The sequence below is a fragment of the Tasmannia lanceolata genome, unplaced genomic scaffold, assembly GCF_043159265.1.
Source record: "Tasmannia lanceolata isolate RefF3 unplaced genomic scaffold, GAP_Taslan_0.1 ptg000003l, whole genome shotgun sequence".
NCBI classification, from domain to species: domain Eukaryota; kingdom Viridiplantae; phylum Streptophyta; class Magnoliopsida; order Canellales; family Winteraceae; genus Tasmannia; species Tasmannia lanceolata.
Genome location: NW_027518680.1, coordinates 12010515 through 12032810, shown reverse-complemented (window position 1 = coordinate 12032810; position 22296 = coordinate 12010515). Strand labels below are relative to the sequence as shown.

General features: G+C 41.5%; 1 protein-coding gene across 20 annotated transcripts; it reads right to left on the bottom strand.

The window, feature by feature from the left end:
* Positions 1–1457: 1457 nt before the first annotated feature.
* Positions 1458–20619, bottom strand: LOC143851261 (uncharacterized). 20 transcript variants are annotated; one of them, XM_077360619.1, is made up of 33 exons: positions 19984–20618; positions 11638–11817; positions 11377–11520; positions 11109–11291; positions 10921–11010; positions 10323–10451; positions 10023–10151; positions 9722–9907; positions 9491–9619; positions 9196–9411; positions 8978–9106; positions 8683–8898; positions 8439–8567; positions 8138–8359; positions 7878–8006; positions 7584–7799; positions 7353–7481; positions 7058–7273; positions 6784–6912; positions 6608–6736; positions 6313–6528; positions 6039–6167; positions 5745–5960; positions 5549–5635; positions 5337–5459; positions 5149–5241; positions 4903–4995; positions 4467–4574; positions 3957–4328; positions 3589–3870; positions 3092–3481; positions 2703–2946; positions 1458–2598 (listed from the first exon to the last, which is right to left on the bottom strand). In XM_077360619.1, the coding sequence occupies exons 1-33, from the start codon at positions 20054–20056 to the stop codon at positions 1908–1910; spliced, it is 6147 nt and encodes a 2048-aa protein (XP_077216734.1). In that variant the 5' UTR covers positions 20057–20618; the 3' UTR covers positions 1458–1907. The 20 variants fall into 20 exon arrangements, with proteins under 20 accessions (XP_077216734.1, XP_077216740.1, XP_077216757.1 ...); XM_077360625.1 differs by having other exon boundaries at positions 10921–11004; XM_077360642.1 differs by having other exon boundaries at positions 9722–9883; positions 10020–10151; positions 19984–20617.
* Between the last annotated feature and the right edge of the window lie 1677 nt (positions 20620–22296).

Sequence of the window (22296 nt, the reverse complement as noted above, 5' to 3'; positions counted from 1 at the left end):
TCTATGTGAAAGATAAAAATTGGAGACCAAAGGTGGGATTCATTTTCAACTCCATCTTATTAGATAAGAGGGAATGGTTGGAGAGAAATTTTGAAGAGGAAATTAAAATTGCGGTTTTCTCTGTAAGGAAAGATACAGTGCCTGGTCCGATTGCTACCAAATATGCCTTGCCAGTAGATGCATCCTTTGCAAAAGTCTAGGATAATTCATTGTCCTTCCACTTTTAAATTTGTGGAGCACTGATATGAAATGAGTTTTCCAACATTCTATCGAGTCCATAATTTTTGGATGAGGAACCCATCATTTTGGTTTGAATGGCAAAGTTCCATGGTGATTTGTCCCATATGCTTTCTTTTGTAGGAAAGCTGGGATTGAACCTCCTACCTCCTGGCTGATGAACAAAGGCTTGAACATTGAGCTAGGGCCTAGAGGCTCAACCTCTTGTCCCCCCCATATGCTTTGTTTCGACATATATTTGGAATGAGCGCGAAAATTAAAAATTTCCAAGTAAGAAACAAGTCTCTAGGTCCACAAGAAATAGCAAAAATCTGGCCTTAAACCTTATATCCAAGTGTCAATTGTTGAAATCAAAGCATAAAATTTTCTTGTGTTGGTTTGCCCCTCCGCTAGACACAATCAAACTCAACTTTGACAATAGTTCCAAAAGAGCGCATGCAAAAGGAGTGGAAGCTATTACCTTTTATCATCTGGGATTGCACATCTTTAAGAAATCTTTTGTAGGTAGGTTCATGATTAAAGACAATTCTAGAAACGTGATCTATTGGCCAAAGTGACACCCAGAGGGTCCATTGGGTTTAGGTCGTTTGATCATTCTTGAGATATCGATCTTTGTATGCTGATTAAGCCTATATTAAAATGGAGAAAACGGTTCCTACACATATGTGTAGATAAGTTATCTACACACTAGCTTAAAATACAGTGGGGGCCACATTATTTGGGTGATCCAAACCATTCATTTTTAAGGCCCTCACATAGATAGGGTGTCCATAAAAAATCAGATCCATAGGATCATCCTAACCATTCGAACTGTGGAAGCAAAAAATGGACATCCATTTTACCTCCCCAAATCGTAGGGTTGGTATGATCCTACGGATCTGATTTTTTGTAGACACCCTATCTATGTGAGGGCCTTTAAAATGGATGGCTTGGATCACCCAAACAATGTAGGCCCCCACTGTATTTTAAGCTAGTGTGTAGAGAACTCTCTACACATATGTGTGGGAACCGTTTTCTCATTAAAATGTTGTTTACAAATGGCAAATGAAGGCAAATGAAGAAGCAGATGTTTTGGCTGGGTAAGGCATTGATCGAGAAGTTTTTCATTAGTAATCGATTCCTTATCAGTTAATCTTTGTGTAATTATCTGGATTGTTTCCTTATGTCTTTGTTATTTAGGAACATCTCATCCTCCCTTGGTAATTCTTATGCTATGACTATGAGTGCAACTGACCATTTTCATTAAAAAAACACAAATTACAACATCCCACCTTTTTCCAAATCAGGATTGGGATTCATGATCCACAAAAGTTGGTTCTCACAAAAATCTGAAACAGCCACCAGTAATGTAGCTTGTCTTGATGGGACCATCAACTGCTTGCCAACAAATCGAAAGTTACCGTTTTGGAAGGAGTGGCTCTACACATGGACCCCACCTCGCTCGAATCATTCAAATGCATTCAAGCTTTATGCGCCAGATCGATCACTGTGTTCATACCCATTGCTATTATTGACGAACAAATCTGTGAAAACCAGCCTTACACTTATTGCATTGTGTAAACCAAACAGATCTTAACGTGCGTGCAGTTGTGTTCATGAATGTAAGTGTTCATGAATGTAAGTATTCATGGGCACTTAGAACTCTGAAATTCTTTGGATGGTTCTTCTCCTCACGGCCACCTTCCTTCACGCTCTAAACCTGCCCATAACTTGCGCATAAACCCATGCTCACTAACACTGCCCCTCGACAAACCTCTCTTCCAGAATGGCCTGTTCCCACCTGTTCTCAAAGGCCCTGAACTAGAATGCCTCCTAAAAGACCCTGACCCCTGCCTCGCAAATCCTGTACTGAACAAGTCTGATGTCGATAGGGCTCTTTCGGCTGGCAGACCAGAGTCATAATCAGCGGTTAGAAATGTGTGAGTTTCTCGAAACTGACCCATAGGATTACTGACCCTAGTCTCCATCTCTGTTATAGAGAAGTCCTCTTGGCTACAGCTTCCCGATCCCTCTTTCTTCTCCTCATTCTCATTACAGACTAGTTTTAAGGCCTGTACCACCTCACCCATAAATGGGCGATGAGAGACCTCTGGCTGAACACACATTGAAGCAATGGCTGCCACTTTGGCCACACTGTCAAATGGGTAATGAGGCCCGAGAGCTGGGTCAATGATTGTCTCTAACCCTTCCTTGCTCGTTAGAAGTGGGCGAGCCCAAGTTACTAGATTCTCTTGACCTGGAGGTTGGGACATGTCCACGGGTTTTCGTCCTGTTAAGAGCTCGAGAAGGACAACACCATAGCTGTAAACATCGCTTTTGACAAGAAGGTGCCCAGTCATTGCATACTCGGGAGCTACATAACTGAAAAACAAGAGACCAGAAGACATTACTTACATTCAAAAAGTCACTAGAAAATACAAAGACAGTTTGAAGTGTAAGGTGTGGTAGAAGTGTAGCTTTGTTACCCGAAGGTTCCCATAACACGTGTTGAGATGTGCTCATTTCCCTCCTCTAAAGCTGTTCTAGCCAAGCCAAAATCGGACACTTTTGGAGTGAAATCATGTTCTAACAAGATGTTGCTGGACTTGAAATCCCTATGTATAACACGAGGACTTGAATCTTCATGCAGATAGGCTAGACCTCGAGCGGAACCTAGTGCAATTTTCATTCGGGCACCCCAATCAAGCAAAGCAGTTTCCTTGTCCACTCCTGAACAAACAATCAAATTCAAAACCATTTCTTGGAAGGAATGAATAAGCCAAAGTCCTTGAAAATGGCAAAAATATTTCGATCATGTAAAAATGTAACTAGTTCATACAAGAACCAAAACGTAACAGGGTGTAGTAGATGGTACCATGCAAATGAGACTCCAAACTGCCATTTGGGATGAGTTCATAAACCAGGCAACGGCTATGTTCCGCGGTACATATACCAATCAACTTGACCAGGTTCCTGTGATGCAATCGGCTTAGCATCTCAACCTCTGCCAGGAATTCCCGGCCACCCTGTTGATCATCTCTCTTGAGAACCTTCACAGCGACCATTGTTCCATCTTCAAGGTTACCACTATAGACGCGCCCAAAACCACCTTCTCCAAGTATTCTTGAATCATCGAAGTTATCAGTTGCTCTTTCTATCTCACCTATGCTAAACGTTTTAGCTGATCCTGTATATGTTGCTATGCTAGAGCCGAAGGACAGTGATGCGGAGCTAGGACCACTGCCGAAGATCATAGGTCCAACCCCTAATTTTACAAACCCCACCAAAAAAAGACAGATCAAGAATGTAGTTATAAATAAAATTCTGGAAAGATTTCCAAATTAAACATATTTCTTAAGAATTATTTTTTACCTGATGGCTTTCCAAGAGGTAATGAAGTCCGTGGAGTTAGTGCGGGCAGACGATTATGGTCCCCACGTTTCAAGAGAAAAAGCCAAGCAGCTCCAACACATAAAATCAGAACTATAATAGACGATAGAACTGTAATAGCAATTAGGCTGCCACTGAGTCTTTCTCTTTGTTTCCCCGGGTCAACCCCTAGAGGCCGTATCTTCCGTCCATTATTGCCACTAGAAAGTGGCCCATCCTCGACAGTAATGTTTGAAGGTGCCAAAGGTAGAGAGGAAGGAAGGCCTGAGGACAATAGCAAGTCTGAAAATCTAGAAACACAATTCCACGTTTTTTAAGTAAAGGCACGTAAAGAAGCGAAAGCCATATACCTGGATACCGAACATATAGTAATTCATAATCACCAAAAAAGTTGGTCTTTATGGCAACCTGCCTGTGCCAGAACTTCTCGTAGGTAAAAAATGCTGTATTGTTATCAAATTTTTCTCCGAGGGGCACCAGATCGACGAGGACAATGGTCTCATCTGGCTGCTGGCTGGCAGCATTTGCGCCCATAATGCGAACCTGACTTTGTTTCATGAAAATTCCAGCCGCAATTTCTTGGGCAAACTCTGAAACCAAAGGAAAGAATGTGTAAAGTGCAACACCAAGACGTAGTCCAACTTGCATTGGCAATACACAGCCACAGGGCGATCCTGGGGCGGTATTTGTTAATGGCTCTGTGCATGGAACTGATGTACAATCTGCAATCAGATAAAATCAAGCTCTTAGATTATGTTTGTCGCTAAATAATTAGGTAACTGTGATTATCTACGAAATACGTGAATGCGACGCAGTGGAATTATTAATGCACTGCACTTACAAGAGAGTTCAGTATGTACCTTCACTAGGAGGTGGCGGTGGTAATGCCCGGACAGGTGGTGGTACTGGTTTCATTGGCTTTGTTATATAAGAGCCTGAAGGAGAAAAGGATGGGGAAGGAATAGGTCCTGGCAGACACAACAAATGACCACAAACAACTTTCATCAACGTAAACAGCATAGTTTTAAATTTCGGCCTAAATATTTCGGTTTGGACAGAAACCGAAAGCACATTGAATCAGTTTTTTAAAGGATTTTGCCAAAATTACACCGAAATCCGAAATTTACAAGATTTCCACCGAAATTTCAGGTGGAAATTTTTACCAAATTTTACATGATTTTGGCCGAAACCGGTGGCAGAAACCGACACCAAAGCCAGCATTTAAAACCTTGATAAACAAAGCACGTTACTGATAAGAAAAAAAGTGAAAGAACAAATAAGTAGGTCTTCCCATACCCGAGCTAGATGGAACCATTAATGATGGTGAAGGTGCAATAGCTCCCCGGTTCACTGTTGGAGAAGAGGGAGACTGGATGGGACGAGAAAGACCTGCCAGAAAGCAACTGAGTCAAAAGCTAAAGCAGTGGAGAGGAATAGGTCCCGGCAGACACAACAGATGACCACAAACAACTTTCATGAACATAAACAAAACATGTATGCTGATAAAAAAGTGAAAGAACGAATAAGGAGGTCTTCCCATACCCGAGCTAGATGGAACCATTAATGACGGTGAAGGTGCAGTAGCTCCCCGGTTCATCGTTGGAGAAGAAGGAGACTGGATAGGACGAGGAGGACCTGCCACAAAGCAACTGAGTCAAAAGCTAAAGCAGTGGAATCACAGTTTAAATCTGTGAAACCACTTGCGCGTGAACTGTGGGATATTGAAGTACCTTGATCCAAGGGTGAAGGACCATGTGACCTTCTATTCCTCTTTGGGAATATCTTCGGAGGATGTGAAGGGGCTCCCTGGTTCACTGTTGGAGAAAGAGGAGACAGGACAGAGGAGAGAGGACCTGCCATGAAGCAACTGAGTCAAAAGGTAAAACAGTGGTCGCCCATTTTTAAGCTGTGACACCACTCACGTTATGAACTGTTAATGTACCTTGAACCAGGGGTGGAGGAGCATGTGGCCTTAGTCTATTCCTCTTTGAGAATGTCTCCCGAGGATGTGCGGGGGTAATCACAGGACCTTTAACGAAAACCAAAAAGAAAGAAGGAGAAGAGTTAGATTATCCAAACGGCTGTGTAACCTATCAAATTTTAATCTGGCTAGCAGACCTTTGTAGTTAAAATCCAACCTTGGGGGTAGGAAGGTGGAGGAAACAAATGCGATGGTGCAAATGCAGGGCTGCTAGCTCTTTGCCTTGGATGATGAATGTGAAATAAGATTGAAGGTGCAGGACTATGAACCATTTTTGTTGTTGGAGGCTTAGGAAATGGCGTGGCAGGTGCAGGTGCATTATCTGTGGGATTCATGGCTTTATGTCGCATCGCAGATATAGGAGGAGATGAGCCTACAGAGAGGATCAAAAGTCATGTGCATGATCCATTCATTCAGAGAGAAAAGGTCGAGTGGTCAAAAGTCAAAGTACCTTTAGATGGGGAATGTTTTGGTGGTGATAAATGGTTGAATATTTCCTCCGGAGGTGCAGCAACCGGCATTCCATGCCTCTTACCATGGATGATGGGGGGATGCATCAATATTGGAGAAACTGCAGGTTCTGTACAATGAAAGCCACAATGATTTAAAGAATTGCTTTCAAGAATTTTTTTCATGCCTTGAAAAAAAAAAAAAATTGTTTTCAAGAATTGTCTTCCCTCACGGTAAAAGAATGATTTATGGTTCCTTTTTAGTTAAAATCCAACCTTGGGGGTAGGAAGGTGGAGGAAACAAATGCGATGGTGCAAATGCAGGGCTGCTAGCTCTTTGCCTTGGATGATGAATGTGAAATACAATTGAAGGTGCAGGACTATGAACCATTTTTGTTGTTGGAGGCTTAGGAAATGGCGTGGCAGGTGCAGGTGCATTATCTGTGGGATTCATGGCTTTATGTCGCATCGCAGATATAGGAGGAGATGAGCCTACAGAGAGGATCAAAAGTCATGTGCATGATCCATTCATTCAAAGAGAAAAAGGTCGAGTGGTCAAAAGTCAAAGTACCTTTAGATGGGGAATGTTTTGGCGGTGATAAATGGTTGAATATTTCCTCCGGAGGTGCAGCAACCGGCATTCCATGCCTCTTACCATGGATGATGGGGGGATGCATCAATATTGGAGAAACTGCAGGTTCTGTACAATGAAAGCCACAATGATTTAAAGAATTGCTTTCAAGAAACCTTTAGATGGGGAATGTTTTGGCGGTGATAAATGGTTGAATATTTCCTCCGGAGGTGCAGCAACCGGCATTCCATGCCTCTTACCATGGATGATGGGGGGATGCATCAATATTGGAGAAACTGCAGGTTCTGTACAATGAAAGCCACAATGATTTAAAGAATTGCTTTCAAGAATTGTTTTCATGCCTTTCAAAAAAAAAAGAATTGTTTTCAAGAATTGTCTTCCCTCACGGTAAAAGAATGATTTATGGTTCCTTTTTAGTTAAAATCCAACCTTGGGGGTTGGAAGGTGGAGGAAACAAATGCGATGGTGCAAATGCAGGGCTGCTAGCTCTTTGCCTTGGTTGATGAATGTGAAATGAGATTGAAGGTGCAGGACTATGAACCATTTTTGTTGGTGGAGGCTTAGGAAATGACGTGGCAGGTGCAAGTGCATTATCTGTGGGATTCATGGCTTTATGTCGCATCGCAGATATAGGGGGAGATGAACCTACAGAGTGGATCAAAAGTCATGTGCATGATCCATTCATTCAAAGAGAAAAAGGTCCACTAGTCAAAAGTCAAAGTACCTTTAGATGGGGAATGTTTTGGCGGTGATGAATGGTTGAATATTTCCTCCAGAGGTGCAGCAACCGGCATTCCATGCCTCTTACCATGGATGATGGGGGGATGCATCAATATTGGGGAAACCGCAGGTTCTGTACAACGAAAGCGACAATGATTTCAAGAATTGCTTTCAAGAATTGTTTTCCCTCAAGGTAAAAGGATGATTTATGGTTCCTTTTTAGTTAAAATCCAACCTTGGGGGTAGGAAGGTGGAGGAAACAAATGCGATGGTGCAAATGCAGGGCTGCTAGCTCTTTGCCTTGGATGATGAATGTGAAATAAGATTGAAGGTGCAGGACTATGAACCATTTTTGTTGTTGGAGGCTTAGGAAATGGCGTGGCAGGTGCAGGTGCATTATCTGTGGGATTCATGGCTTTATGTCGCATCGCAGATATAGGAGGAGATGAGCCTACAGAGAGGATCAAAAGTCATGTGCATGATCCATTCATTCAGAGAGAAAAGGTCGAGTGGTCAAAAGTCAAAGTACCTTTAGATGGGGAATGTTTTGGTGGTGATAAATGGTTGAATATTTCCTTCGGAGGTGCAGCAACCGGCATTCCATGCCTCTTACCATGGATGATGGGGGAATGCATCAATATTGGAGAAACTGCAGGTTCTGTACAATGAAAGCCACAAAGATTTAAAGAATTTTTTTCATGCCTTTAAAAAAAAAAGAATTGTTTTCAAGAATTGTCTTCCCTCACGGTAAAAGAATGATTTATGGTTCCTTTTTAGTTAAAATCCAACCTTGGGGGTAGGAAGGTGGAGGAAACAAATGCGATGGTACAAATGCAGGGCTGCTCGCTCTTTGCCTTGGATGATGAATGTGAAATAAGATTGAAGGTGCAGGACTATGAACCATTTTTGTTGTTGGAGGCTTAGGAAATGGCGTGGCAGGTGCAGGTGCAGGTGCATTATCTGTGGGATTCATGGCTTTATGTCGCATCGCAGATATAGGAGGAGATGAGCCTACAGAGAGGATCAAAAGTCATGTGCATGATCCATTCATTCAAAGAGAAAAAGGTCGAGTGGTCAAAAGTCAAAGTACCTTTAGATGGGGAATGTTTTGGCGGTGATAAATGGTTGAATATTTCCTCCGGAGGTGCAGCAACCGGCATTCCATGCCTCTTACCATGGATGATGGGGGGATGCATCAATATTGGAGAAACTGCAGGTTCTGTACAACGAAAGCCACAATGATTTAAATAATTGCTTTCAAGAATTGTTTTCAAGAATTGTCTTCCCTCACGGTAAAAGAATGATTTATGGTTCCTTTTTAGTTAAAATCCAACCTTGGGGGTTGGAAGGTGGAGGAAACAAATGCGATGGTGCAAATGCAGGGCTGCTAGCTCTTTGCCTTGGTTGATGAATGTGAAATGAGATTGAAGGTGCAGGGCTATGAACCATTTTTGGTGGTGGAGGCTTAGGAAATGACGTGGCAGGTGCAAGTGCATTATCTGTGGGATTCATGGCTTTATGTCGCATCGCAGATATAGGGGGAGATGAACCTACAGAGTGGATCAAAAGTCATGTGCACGATCCATTCATTCAAAGAGAAAAAGGTCCACTAGTCAAAAGTCAAAGTACCTTTAGATGGGGAATGTTTTGGCGGTGATGAATGGTTGAATATTTTCTCCAGAGGTGCAGCAACTGGCATTCCATGCCTCTTACCATGGATGATGGGGGGATGCATCAATATTGGGGAAACCGCAGGTTCTGTACAACGAAAGCGACAATGATTTCAAGAATTGCTTTCCCTCAAGGTAAAAGGATGATTTATGGTTCCTTTTTAGTTAAAATCCAACCTTGGGGTAAGGAAGGTGGAGGAAACAAATGCGATGGTGCAAATGCAGGGCTGCTAGCTCTTTGCCTTGGATGATGAATGTGAAATGAGATTGAAGGTGCAGGACTATGAACCATTTTTGTTGGTGGAGGCTTAGGAAATGACGTGGCAGGTGCAAGTGCATTATCTGTGGGATTCATGGCTTTATGTCGCATCACAGATATAGGGGGAGATGAACCTACAGAGAGGATCAAAAGTCATGCGCATGATCCATTCATTCAAAGAGAAAAAGGTCGAGTGGTCAAAAGTCAAAGTACCTTTAGATGGGGAATGTTTTGGCGGTGATGAATGGTTGAATATTTCCTCCAGAGGTGCAGCAACCGGCATTCCATGCCTCTTACCATGGATGATGGGGGGATGCATCAATATTGGGGAAACCGCAGGTTCTGTACAACGAAAGCGACAATGATTTCAACAATTGTTTTCAAGAATTGTTTTCCCTCAAGGTAAAAGGATGATTTATGGTTCCTTTTTAGTTAAAATCCAACCTTGGGGGTAGGAAGGTGGAGGAAACAAATGCGATGGTGCAAATGCAGGGCTGCTAGCTCTTTGCCTTGGATGATGAATGTGAAATGAGATTGAAGGTGCAGGACTATGAGCCATTTTTGTTGTTGGAGACTTGGGAAATGGCATGGCAGGTGCAGGTGCAGGTGCATTATCTGTGGGATTCATGGCTTTATGTTGCATCACAGATATAGGGAGAGATGAACGTACAGAGAGGATCAAAAGTCATGTGCATGATCCATTCATTCAAAGAGAAAAAGGTAAACTAGTCAAAAGTCAAAGTACCTTTAGATGGGGAATGTTTTGGCGGTGATGAATGGTTGAATATTTCCTCCAGAGGTGCAGCATCCGGCATTCCATGCCTCTTACCATGGATGATGGGAGGATGCATCAATATTGGAGAAATCACAGGTTCTGTACAACGAAAGCGACAATGATTTCAAGAATTGTTTTCCCTCACGGTAAAAGGATGATTTATGGTTCCAATTGACCAAGGTAGCAAGAAATTATGCAAAGGGAAAATATGCTTTGAATACTCAAAATTGTTACAAAAACAACCTGATGCCACAGATTGGATTTAAGTACCTTTAGAAGGAGAACTGTTGGGAGGAGATGAATTGTTGAATATTTCCTTGGAAGGTGCAACCAGACTTCCGTGTCTCTTACCATGGACAATGGGGAGAGCTATTAATATTGGAGAAACAGCAGGTTGTTCTGTACAATAGAAGCAAGTGCATGATGATCATAAACATTGTATCCTGTGGCGGTGAAAAAGAAAGTCTACAATAAAAGGAAGAGTCCATAGTTCCAATTGAGCAGGGTAGCAAGAACCATGGTTTTAAATTTCGGTTTCGGCTAAAATTTTGGACTTATCCGAAACCGAAATTTCAGCAGAAATTCCAAAATTTGGTACAAGAGCTCGAAACGGCAGATTTTTGGGTCGAAATTTTGACCGAAATCATTTTGGTGATTTCGATCAAAAGTCTGTAAAGGAATAAAAAAATTTAATATTTTATAACAAATTTTGCCGAAATAGCTGAAATTTACGAAAGATTCAGCTATTTCGGTTTCGGAACGTTTCGGTTTCGGTCTTGACCGAAATGTCGAAATTTAAAACCATGGCAAGAACTTATGTATCAGAAGCAGTATCATTTGAACACTTCAAAATTGCAATAAGGAGCACCTGATGACATAGATGGAGCAACTCTCGGCATGTTTGGGAGTGTGACTGGAGGAATTAGTGCTGATTCCCTTGGTGGAGATTGAACTGGTACTACAATGTAAAACAACAGGAACTATGCAAAATCAGTTCAATTAGCAAGTAAATGAGAGGAATTTCTTAGGTATTTCTGGTACTATTGTGAGCTAAACCTGAGAGAACCGGAGCATGAGGTGTCTGAATCTCTATGGATGGTGCTATCACCCTTGACTGCTTATGTTCCGCAATTATGTGAGGAGATGGAGCATTTGATGGCGCAGATGCCACTTGACCTTGAATGGTTGGTGGTGCAGATGTCGGCTTTGGTTGCAATGACATAGGAGGCAAAATTGATCCTGGTGGATTTTAAGCTGGAAACCTTATTAAACGGGACCTAGGTCAAATAGCATTTTAGTGGCACCATGATTTAACCAACCTTACCTTTAGGCAGAGATAGTGGGCTTGGTGCATTGGTTGTTGGTGATTTTCCAAGATATCCAATGGGCGTTTTTTCTCCTATAGGAGGAAGCGAAGTAGTTGTTGGTGATGGGGATTTAGTTGTTGGTGAAGGGGATTTCACATACCCTGCAAAATAACACAAGCAATGCATATCTATATTGCACACATGACCATTCAAAAAAAAAAAATCTATATTGCACACATAGGAAGCTCAAATTATCAGAAATGATCATTAAGAGGGACCTTTTTCTGTTGGTTCTTGTGGTGCAAGAGTAGATGAAGCTATCATTCTTGAGAGTTTAATTTCCATTTCTTTGCTGTTTGGCAGAGCTCCTGATGTTATTGTCAGCAATATTCTCCGAGCAAATGGGAGTACGTAAGATGGTTTTGATGGCAACTTCTGTAGAACATATGTGACTGATCCTGAAAAGAAATATCAGGATAGCAAGTTAAGGTTGAATATAGGATAGAATTTACGAAAACACGATATTGAAATGTACACGATAACAAGTTAAGGTTTAATTGCTGGAAGCTGTGTATCACCTACCTATGACTGAAAATGCCTCGAATAATCTGCCACTTGCATATTAAACAAGAAGCCATCAATCCTAAAACTTCTCACTTTTCTAGCACAGTGGTTTATTCAGTATTTATTGAGAGACTACTAACAAGGAGATTCTAGCAGTTTATGTTGATGATATTATCATCACCAGCAATGATCAACAACGCATTGATGCGTTGACGAGATATCTGCAAGAACATGTTCAAACCAAAAATTTGGGTCAACTAAGGTACTTTCTTGGAAGTAATCGAGACAAAGCATACTATTAGCTTGTCACATGAAAGTATGTTCTAAGTTGTTCTCAGAAACATATATGATAGGGGCTATGCCTATTGATGCTCCTATGAATCCTAATGTCAACCTGTTGAAGAATAAAGAGATATGTTTGAGGTCCCAGTAGATAACGGTGCCTGGTTGGAAGGGTTATTGATTTGTTACTTGTCATGATATCGCTTTTGCAGTTAGTGTTGTGAGTCAGTTTACACATTTTCCTCTCGTTGATCATTGGAATGTAGTTTGACACATCCTGCGATACTTAAAGGGTGCACCATAAAAGGGAATTATCTTTAAGCAAAATAGGTGGAGTGTTTTTTTATGCTGATTGAGCAAGATTCCCCTCTGACATATGCTCGACTACTGGATGTACCTTTGTTGGATGGAATCTTGTTACTTGGAGAAGCAAGAAGCAAAGCGTGGTTCTTGTCCAAAGATAGAATACCGTATGATGGCTCACGCTGAGAGTTAATATGATTGAGGACACTTATTAAGGAGATGGGTTTAATGATTGATTACCTAGCGAAAATGTTTTGTGATAACCAAATAGCTACTTACATGTCTAGTAATCTAGTGTTTCATGAGTGAAGAAAGCACATTGAAATAGATTGACAATTTGTTAAAGACAAAGTTACTCAACTCAACTCAACAAATAAAGGCAAAGTTACTACCGAGTAAATTTCTACTACCGAGGCAAAGTTACTACCGAGTAAATTTCCATAATATGTTACAACCTGGGCATGGATGATATCTACACTGGGGAGTGTTAAGAATAATATGTGTAGTGTGTGATGATGAGGCCTCTAATTAGCAACGACATTATTGTAGTTACTCTTTTTACATATAATAAGATGTGGAACTTGTGGGTTGTAGTTACTCTTTTTACATATAATAAGATGTTTTTGAACCCCCACAACTTCTCTCTTTCTCGTTCTTTCCTTTCTCCTGATTTTTTTTTCTCTTCTTCTACGCCTTGACTATTTCAATTTGTTCTTTTTTATTTGAAGGGGAGTTTTTTAATGAATCCTTGCAATTGATGGTTCTAGAAGTTAGAGCTAGGTAATAGGAGATCATTCTCCTTTTTCTTGAATAAGAATAAGTGAATAGGATCATTCTATGGGTCTGTTGGAATATGTAACTTGCCTAAGGGCGTTTAGGACTTTGTACATTCCTTTATGTTTTAGTATAAAGATATGAGTTAGGGGGAGATTAACCCTAACTCATTCATTTTTCTCTCTAAACCTTTTGTTAACATGGTATCAGAGCCTTAGGGTTTTCTGATCCCTAGGGTTCTCTATCAGCCTTCACCTTCTCCGCCACCCTCACATAGCCGGAACCCCCCTTCCCTCTCGTCGGGAAACCCCAACTTTCATCTGAGGCAAAACGGTATGTTGTCTTTTTCTTCTTGAGAAGGAGTCCCCCCCCGCCCTTCATCTCCTCCACCCCCATCTTTTTTTTCCCTGCGCATCCCCCCCGCTCCTCTCTCTGCTCGCCCCCTGCAGCCTCCAGCACATCCCGACCTACCCACTCCCGCGGCTCCCGGCCCACCCAAGAAAAAGCTTTCCTGGATTTTCTGACCCCCCCCAAATTTTCCAGGAAAATATTTTCTGCCCCCCCCCCCCCTATTGACTTTCCCGGAAATCTGTGTCCAGGTCTATGATCCACCCCGCGCCTTGAATTTTTTTTTTTCCAGCCCCCAATTCCTGGGTTTGCAGGTAAGCAGCCCCCCCCCCCCCCTCAGTTTTTCAACCCACATCATTCTTCCTCCTCTCCCTTTTATCCCTTTGTAAAACCTAAAACTCTTACTATGTGTAAGATTTTCATCTCCTATTCTACTTTGATTCTTGTTTGTCTTTGTGGCTCCTCTTTCTGCCCCATGGCTTCCGTCTTGTCAAGCTTCGTCGATCATTCTTGGCACCGCATCTAGCTTTCTTGGCGTGTCCTAGTTTGCCCACCTATTCAGTTATCTACTGTTATTCGTCTTGGTTTGGGTTGTTTGTTTCTTTCTTACTTGCTGTTATGGAGGAGGTGATTGACCATACTTCCCCAGGAGTGGCTCCTGGTGTTCGTCCGACACCCTCTTTGGCATCTTCTTCGTCATCATCTCTCTCTGTGGATGGATCATTCCCACAAATCACTACTCTTAAGTTGGATAGGGCAAACTACGTTACTTGGAAAGCAGCCGTCGAGAAGTATCTTATTGCCCTTGGGAAAGCCCACGTCATTTGTCGTGATCCTCCTCCTAAGACGGATCCCACCTTTGATCGATGGGAACATGATGATGCTCTTGTCTGTACCCTTCTGTGGCAGAGTATGGCCCCTCACGTCTCTGGGCCATTGATGCTTCTGCCTACTGCGAAACGGATCTGGGATCAGTTTACTCTTCTTTACTCTGGCGTGGCAAACATTAGTCGGATCTGCTCTACCTATTCTGAGTGGGGACGTTTCCGCCATGGTGCTCTCCCTCTTGCCACCCATTACAGCCAGTTCGTTGGCCTATGTTAGCAGCTTGATGTTTACATGCCCCTTACCACGGATCTCACAAAGGCTGCCCGTCAGAGGGATCAGATCCGTGTTGTACAGTACCTTGAGAGTTTGGGTCAAGAGTACATGCATCTTCGTCAGCAGATTATCGGTTATGGCGATATTTTTTCCCTTACTAAGGTTTACTCCCGCGTCCAGCAGTGCTCTCCTGGTGATCCAGTGATATCTGTTCCTATTGATGGTTCTGCTCTGGCGACCTATGATGGCAGTACTCGTCCACCTCGTGGTGGGGCCTCCTCTAGTCGTGCCCGTGCCCGTGCCGGCCGTGGTGGTGGTCGTGGCCGTTCTTTTTGCACTCACTGTCAGCGAGAGGGACATTATATCGACCATTACTATACCTTGCATCCCGAGCTTCGTCAGGCACGCTCGACTCACATGGGTGCTACTACTGCTTCTGCTTCAGATTCCGCTCCCTCTGCTTCTGTTCCTGCGCCAGAGGATTCCACCTATACATTATCCCGTGCCGATTATGAGGAGTTCCAGCGTCTGAGGCTCAGTTCTCGTCCTCCCTCTGCAGATTTCGCCCAGCCAGGTAGTTCACCCACTACCCTTCTATCTAGCTCAGGGTCATAGATCATTGACTCTGGCGCATCCAACCACCTGATTGGTAACTCTTCTCAGTTTCATTCTTTCGCTCCTTCTCGTCTTTCTCTCAGTCTATCACCTTTGCTAATGGGTCCACTACACCTATCACTGGTGTTGGTCATATCTCCCCTCATCCTGCTCTTACCTTATCTTCTGTTTTATGTGTACCAAAATCACCATTTAGATTACTTTCAGTTAGCCAAATTACTAAATCTTCTCATTGTTCTGTCTCATTTTTCCCATCTTACTGCTTGTTTCAGGATCTCTCGACTGGGAAGACGATTGGAACGGGTCGTGAGGTAGATGGACTCTATCGTCTTGACTGCTGGCCGCCTACTGTCTTACATAGCTCTGTGGATACATTTCAGTGGCATTGTCGTCTGGGGCATCCTTCACTTCAGCGGCTGCAGCAGACTTCTCTGGTTCCCAGACTTTTTTCTAGTTTTTAGTGCGAGTTATGTGAACTCGGGAAACACCGTCGTGTGTCGTTTCCTTCCCTGGTCATTAGTCGAGTGTCTAGTCCATTTGAATTAGTCCATTCTGATGTATGGGGACCCTCTAGGGTCGCGTCTAGTACTGGCTTTCGGTATTTTATTGTGTTTATTGATGACTTCTCACGCATCACCTGATTATATTTACTGGAAAGTAGATCTGACGTGTTCTTTGCTTTTCGCACATTTCATTCTGAAATTAAGAATCAATATAATTGCCATATTAAATGTCTTCGTACTGACAATGCTAGAGAATACTTTTCTGATACTAATGGCTTTCAATCCTATCTCTCCCAACATGGGATTCTACATCAGTCTTCATGTGCGTACACCTCTCAAAAGAATAGTGTTGCTGAGAGGAAACTTCGTTATTTGCTTGAAGTAGGTCGCACTCTTCTTTTTCAGATGAGTGTTCCTAAGGCATATTGGAGTGATGCCCTTCTCACGGCGTGTTTTTTAGCAAATCGCCTTCCTTCCTCCGTCTTAGAGGGTGCTTCTTCTTTCGAGATTTTATCTCCTGGTAAGGAACAATTTCCTCTGACACCTCGTGTATTTGGATGCATTTGTTTTGTTCATCACCTTGGACCTGGCCGTGACAAACTCGATCCCCGATCTGAGCGTTGTGTCTTTCTGGGGTATTCACGTACGCAGAAAGGCTATCGTTGCTATAGCCCTCGTCTGCGTCGCTGGTTTGTCTCAGCCGATGTTACGTTCTTTGAGACTGAGGCATTCTTCAAACATGACGGGGAATCTTTCACCCCTTCTCTCGAGCCCGAGGTCTCGCTTTCCTTACCAGATCTACCTGCTTCTCTTCCGTCATCTCCTGTTTCCGTGCAGCCAGCGTACGAGATCCCGTTCCACTGCACATCCTATTTCAAATTTTGTGATAAGCTCACCAGTACCTTCCAAAGCTTTGTTTCCTCTTTGTCTTCTATGTCTTTACCACAGTCAGTGGCTGAGACTCTTGAACATCCTGGCTGGCGTGATGCTATGAACCTAGAAATGGGCGCTCTTATAGTAATGATACATGGGATCTGGTTTCCCTACCCCCTGGTGCCCGTCCTGTTGGTTGTCGGTGGGTTTTCTCCATCAAATACTTCCCTGATGGTACTGTCGAGCGCTGAAAAGCACGGTTAGTCGCGAAAGGATACACTCAGACTTTTGGTGTTGACTACACTGAGAACTTCAATCCAGTTGCGAAAATTCCCTCTGTACGTGTGCTCCTGTCTCTTGCTGTTAATCATAGCTGGCCCCTTCATCAGCTGGATGTGAAGAATGCCTTCCTCCATGGCGATCTGACTGAGAAGGTGTATATGGAGCAACCACCAGGGTTTGTTGCTCAGGGGGAGACTTCCTCCTACGTGTGTCGCCTACGCAAGTCACTCTATGGCCTCAAACAATCTCTGCGTGCGTGGTTTGGGAGATTTAGTGAGGCAGTCATGCGCTTTGGCATGAAACAATGCGCAGTGGATCACTCAGTCTTCAATTATCACTCTTCAGCTAGGTGTATTTTGTTGATAGTTTATGTGGATGACATAATCATCACAGGGAGCAATTCACAACGTATACAGCATTTGAAAACCTTCTTGCAAAAGGAATTCTCTACTAAGGATTTGGGTCAGCTCAAGTATTTCTTGGGGATAGAGGTTGCTCGTTCTTCTAGAGGCTTGTTCCTATCACAGAGAAAGTATGTCTTGGACTTGCTAAAAGAAACAGGCAATCTTGGAGTTAAACCAGCTTCTGCACCCATGGATCCTAATGTGAAACTTGTTCCAGAAGAAGGAGAGTTGTTGGAAGATCCTGGCAGGTATTGCAGGCTTGTCGGTAAACTTATATATCTCACGGTTACTCGGCCAGATATTTCATATGCTGTTGGAGTTGTCAGTCAGTATATGAGCTCTCCACGTACTTGTCACTGGGCTGCGGTGATACAGATTCTCAAGTATTTGAAAGGGGCTCCAGGGAAGGGATTGATGTTCAAAAGACAAGGCCATATGAAAGTTGAAGGCTTCTCTGATGCAGATTGGGCTGGATCTCCAGCAGATAGACGGTCCACCACTGGGTATTGTACATTTGTAGGTGGCAATCTTGTTTCATGGAAGAGTAAGAAGCAGGATGTTATAGCTAAGTCCAGTGCAGAGGCTGAATACAGGACAATGGCACAGACAAGCACGAAACTTATTTGGCTACGTTCACTTCTTTCTGAAATTGGCTTCATTTCATCTTCTCCTTCGCAGCTTTATTGTGACAACAAAGCTGCAATATACATTGCCAACAATCCAGCCTTCCATGAGCGCATGGATTGTCATTTTATCCGTCAAGGAATCCAAAAAAGAGAGATTTGCACTGTGTTTACTCGGTCAGGGGACCAATTAGCTGATATGTTTACAAAGTCCTTAAATAAGTCAAAATTGAGTGATATATGTAACAAGCTAGGAATGTATGATATCTACATTCCAGCTTGAGGGGGAGTGTTGGAATATGTAACTTGCCTAAGGGCATTTAGGACTTTGTACATTCCTTTATGTTTTAGTATAAAGATATGAGTCAGGAGGAGATTAACCCTAACTCATTCATTTTTCTCTCTAAACCTTTTGTTAACAGGGTCAATTATTAAGAGGAAATTTAGTATGATTCTAAGGGTTTCTTCGAGGGAACCAACCTCCTAAGCCAAAGCTTGAAAGAAAATTTGCCATGCCTTATTCAACCCACCTCCCTCTCTTCAATAGAGAGTTGGAAAAGGAAATAACTGCAACCAAATAACTAATATAGAAGTCCCAAAATCAATAAACTCTAAAAAGGAAACCAATCCAACTAAGGAACTACAAATGGCATGAAATAAAAAACAAACTAGGAAAGTGGATATTAAGCAGATCTTCTAGATCTTTCAGTGGTGCATCTTTAGAAGATCTTCTAGATCATCCAGCAGTGCATAATAAGCAGATCTTCTGGATCTTCTAACATGTCCAGTAGGTCCACATTGGCGCTGATAAACCAGACCATAACGTGGGTATAGGTCTGGGTCCTTAGGGTCACGCCTGCTACCAAAATTTTAGAGTTTTGGATTTGGAGTTCAGATTGAGTCCAATTCCTCCTTATTAAACGGAATTATTATCATTGACGTTCTTTGTTTGTGGAGGGTTTGGAAGGAACCTCTCGCATAGCAACTAGTTTGAGCACCAAAAACTTGATGATTCGAATGTAATAATTATATTTTCTTTTAAAAAGCCATGTAATCTGACGAATCTTTGCTACGGAGTCTATAAATTATATGTGCCTTGATTGAATCAGATTTCATGCTAACATTTTCACTACTAATAACTGAGGCGTTTGCCAACCCTAGCTTACCTACCAAAAAAGAAAAAAGAAAACTACAATAGCAGGGTTTCTTGCAGAAAATAAAACAATAAAATATGAACAAAGCTTGATATCCTTCCAATCTCATCAGATAGTGTACAATAGGATACAGGAAACAAATCATGTAAATGAACCACAATTGTGCTCTATAGTCATGAAATGCACATCACATAGTACACATTTGAAACTATAAATGTTCAATGACTTCAACAGCTCCCATCCTACAAATTAAGATGCCATTAAAAACTGTATTGACAGCATATTAGCTCTATTGAAGCAAATGAACGAATTTTTCTTGGATTCTTTGAGATTACACAACAGAAAGTTACATTAAAAGACATTTTGAAAAAAAAAAATGAATTTCCTAATACATCCGTTCTCACAGATTCAATGCAGAAATCCATCAAAAACTAACTAATCAGTACTTAAATAGTTGTGTGAAGTGGTTGTATGATGATAATTTGATAAGATACAAGATCGTGAGCCATTCTCTAGAGAAGGAAAATCAAGGTTTCTCTACATAAGAATATGGCAAACAGAAAAAGGCACATTATGAAGATATGTACCAATGTTTCGGATGAATATCAATCTGAAAGTTTAATCAATTGGAACAAAATATATAGAATAATTAAATTGGTCAATTCAACTTAATCTTAACCATATAAAAATAATTGGAACAAAATATATAGAATATCTAAATGGGTCAATTCAACTAAGTCTCTTAACCACATAAAAACATGCAAAAGATTCATGCATGTACAAGACTAAATTTATTACCTTCTGATCTATGAAACACAAAAAGGAACCCAACACAGAGAAACCCCACCAGATAAATAGCCTGGTGCCCCATTTTCCTTAAGAAGAATAAAAGAAGATCCAATCTCCCATAAATCTCTACTATCTCCCTTTTGAGAAAGTCGTTCCTCCTCCCAAACAAGCACTCAAAGATGAAGAAAACCAAAAGGTTAAATAACCCATCTCAAAAGTGAGATGGGTTATCTTCAAGGAAGGAGAACAAACAAAACCCTCAAGAGAAATAGAAGCTAGATTGAAGAAGACCCATAAACAGTACTGGAAGGGAGTAGAGAGAAAACCCAGATTGAATTTTGGGGAAAACACAAGTGATTGCTTGAGAAAAAGCCCTGGATTAAATGAAGAGAATTAAAACAAAATAAGATAAAGAGGCTGCCTCTTTTAAAAGAACAGTAAACAGAGTGTAAGTGGAGGAATGTGAAGGGTAGATGTTAGTGGGGAGAAGAAATTTGATAATTTCTCTAGTTTTTTTAAAGTTTGCAAGGAAAGTGAGGGTTGAAAAGATTCTCCTAAATTCTAAAGTAGGTGAGATTAGTCTCCCAGTTATTTGTTTAATCAGATAGCATGACCCTTGTTCAAAGTTCCTTGTTTGCATTCAGGTCTTGGAAGCAGTGGTGGGGTGATTTAGGTCAAATAGTACTCATTTATTTTATGAATTTTGCCAAGGCCACCAGCCTATTCCAATTCTTGGTTATGTCTGAGTCTGATCTAATTTAGTAAATTGGAAGTGATAACTTAATTGTTTTGATAAGTACACCCCTCTTTATTCTGTCATTTTCTTTTGTGAAATGATATCAGCACAACCATGTTATTATAATTGTACAAACCCATCTTGTCATTTATTGTTTAAAGCTCTGTCAAAGTTATTACAGTTCCCAAAAAGCTCTTATAAAGCAATTAAAAAGTAAAAGACAAGCTGCCAATGTGCAATTATTAAAGAATGGTTGTGCTGATATCATTTCCCTTTCTTTTAGCTGTTATAAATATGAAAGATTTTTTAAAAGAGGGCAATTTTAAATGAATTAAATGAATAAGACAAAATCTGCTGCTGGGTGGCTGTTGTCCTTAAAAAGTGAGCCACGGAATGTTGTTTTTTTGGGGCTAAATTGCCCTACAAAGACCTTTTTTAAATGATAGTAGAAATAAGGGTATCATACATTATGAACTTTGCCACATTTAGGAAAAGGAAAATGATATCAGCACAACTGTGTTTTGTCATTTGCACAGTCCTAACTTGTCTTCTCTTTTTTAACCGGCCTGTGAGAGCTTTTTGGGAACTGCAATAACCTTCTGACAGCTCTTTAAATACTAAAAGACAAGCTAGGACCGTGCATACAGCAAAGCATGGTTTTGCTGATATCATTTCCCCACATCTAATGTGAATCATGTGATCAGGTTCATGAATCTTTTTGCCAATCACAGGTAAGATCCATTCCTCCTAATCTGTGTGAATGTGTGGCCAAACAGCTTGATCCAATAGTCTAGATTCAAATCCGCATATGATAGACAAAGCTGGTTAAGAATTGTATGCTTCATCGCCTAAGATAAAATGTCATGCATGCGTGTGCACACAACATAATCTTTTAAGATAGGGAAATGTTTTCAGCACTACTGTATTTTGATGAGGGCACTCCTCACTTTATTAGAAGTACGGTATGATCCGCACCATAGGATGATCCAAACCGTCCATTAGATGGGCCACAACCTAAATAGTTGTGCCCCAAAAATCATTTTCATAAGTTGATCCTAATCCTCCGATCTGAATGTTGGAGGGTTTATCCTAACCCTCTATTGATCGGAGGGTTAGGATAAACCTATGGAAATAATTTTTGGGGGCACAACCTATGTAGACTGTGGCCCATCTAATGGACGGTTTGGATCATCCTATGGTGCGGCATGTGCCGTACTTTGAATAAAGTGAGGAGTGCCCTTATCAAAACACAGTAGTGCTGATAACATTTCCCTTAAGATAATATTATATTATTTTATAAAAATACTTTTATATTTGCATAGATATTATTAGATGTTGCTAACTCAGTGCACAGACTCTTGATTGAGTGTGTCAATTGGATGTGTGTAAATCCACTTGAGGGGTTGTTAAGGGAAATGATAAATGCGCCCATTTTCATCACTTGGGACACCAAGCAGCAGTGTATCAATGACTGAAGATGGGCTGATGTACTTCACGTCAGAAGGATTTAATAGATTTGATTGACATGTACACTGCAGTTAGGTGTCCCATGTTATGAAAAGGGGTGCATTTATCATTTCCCGATG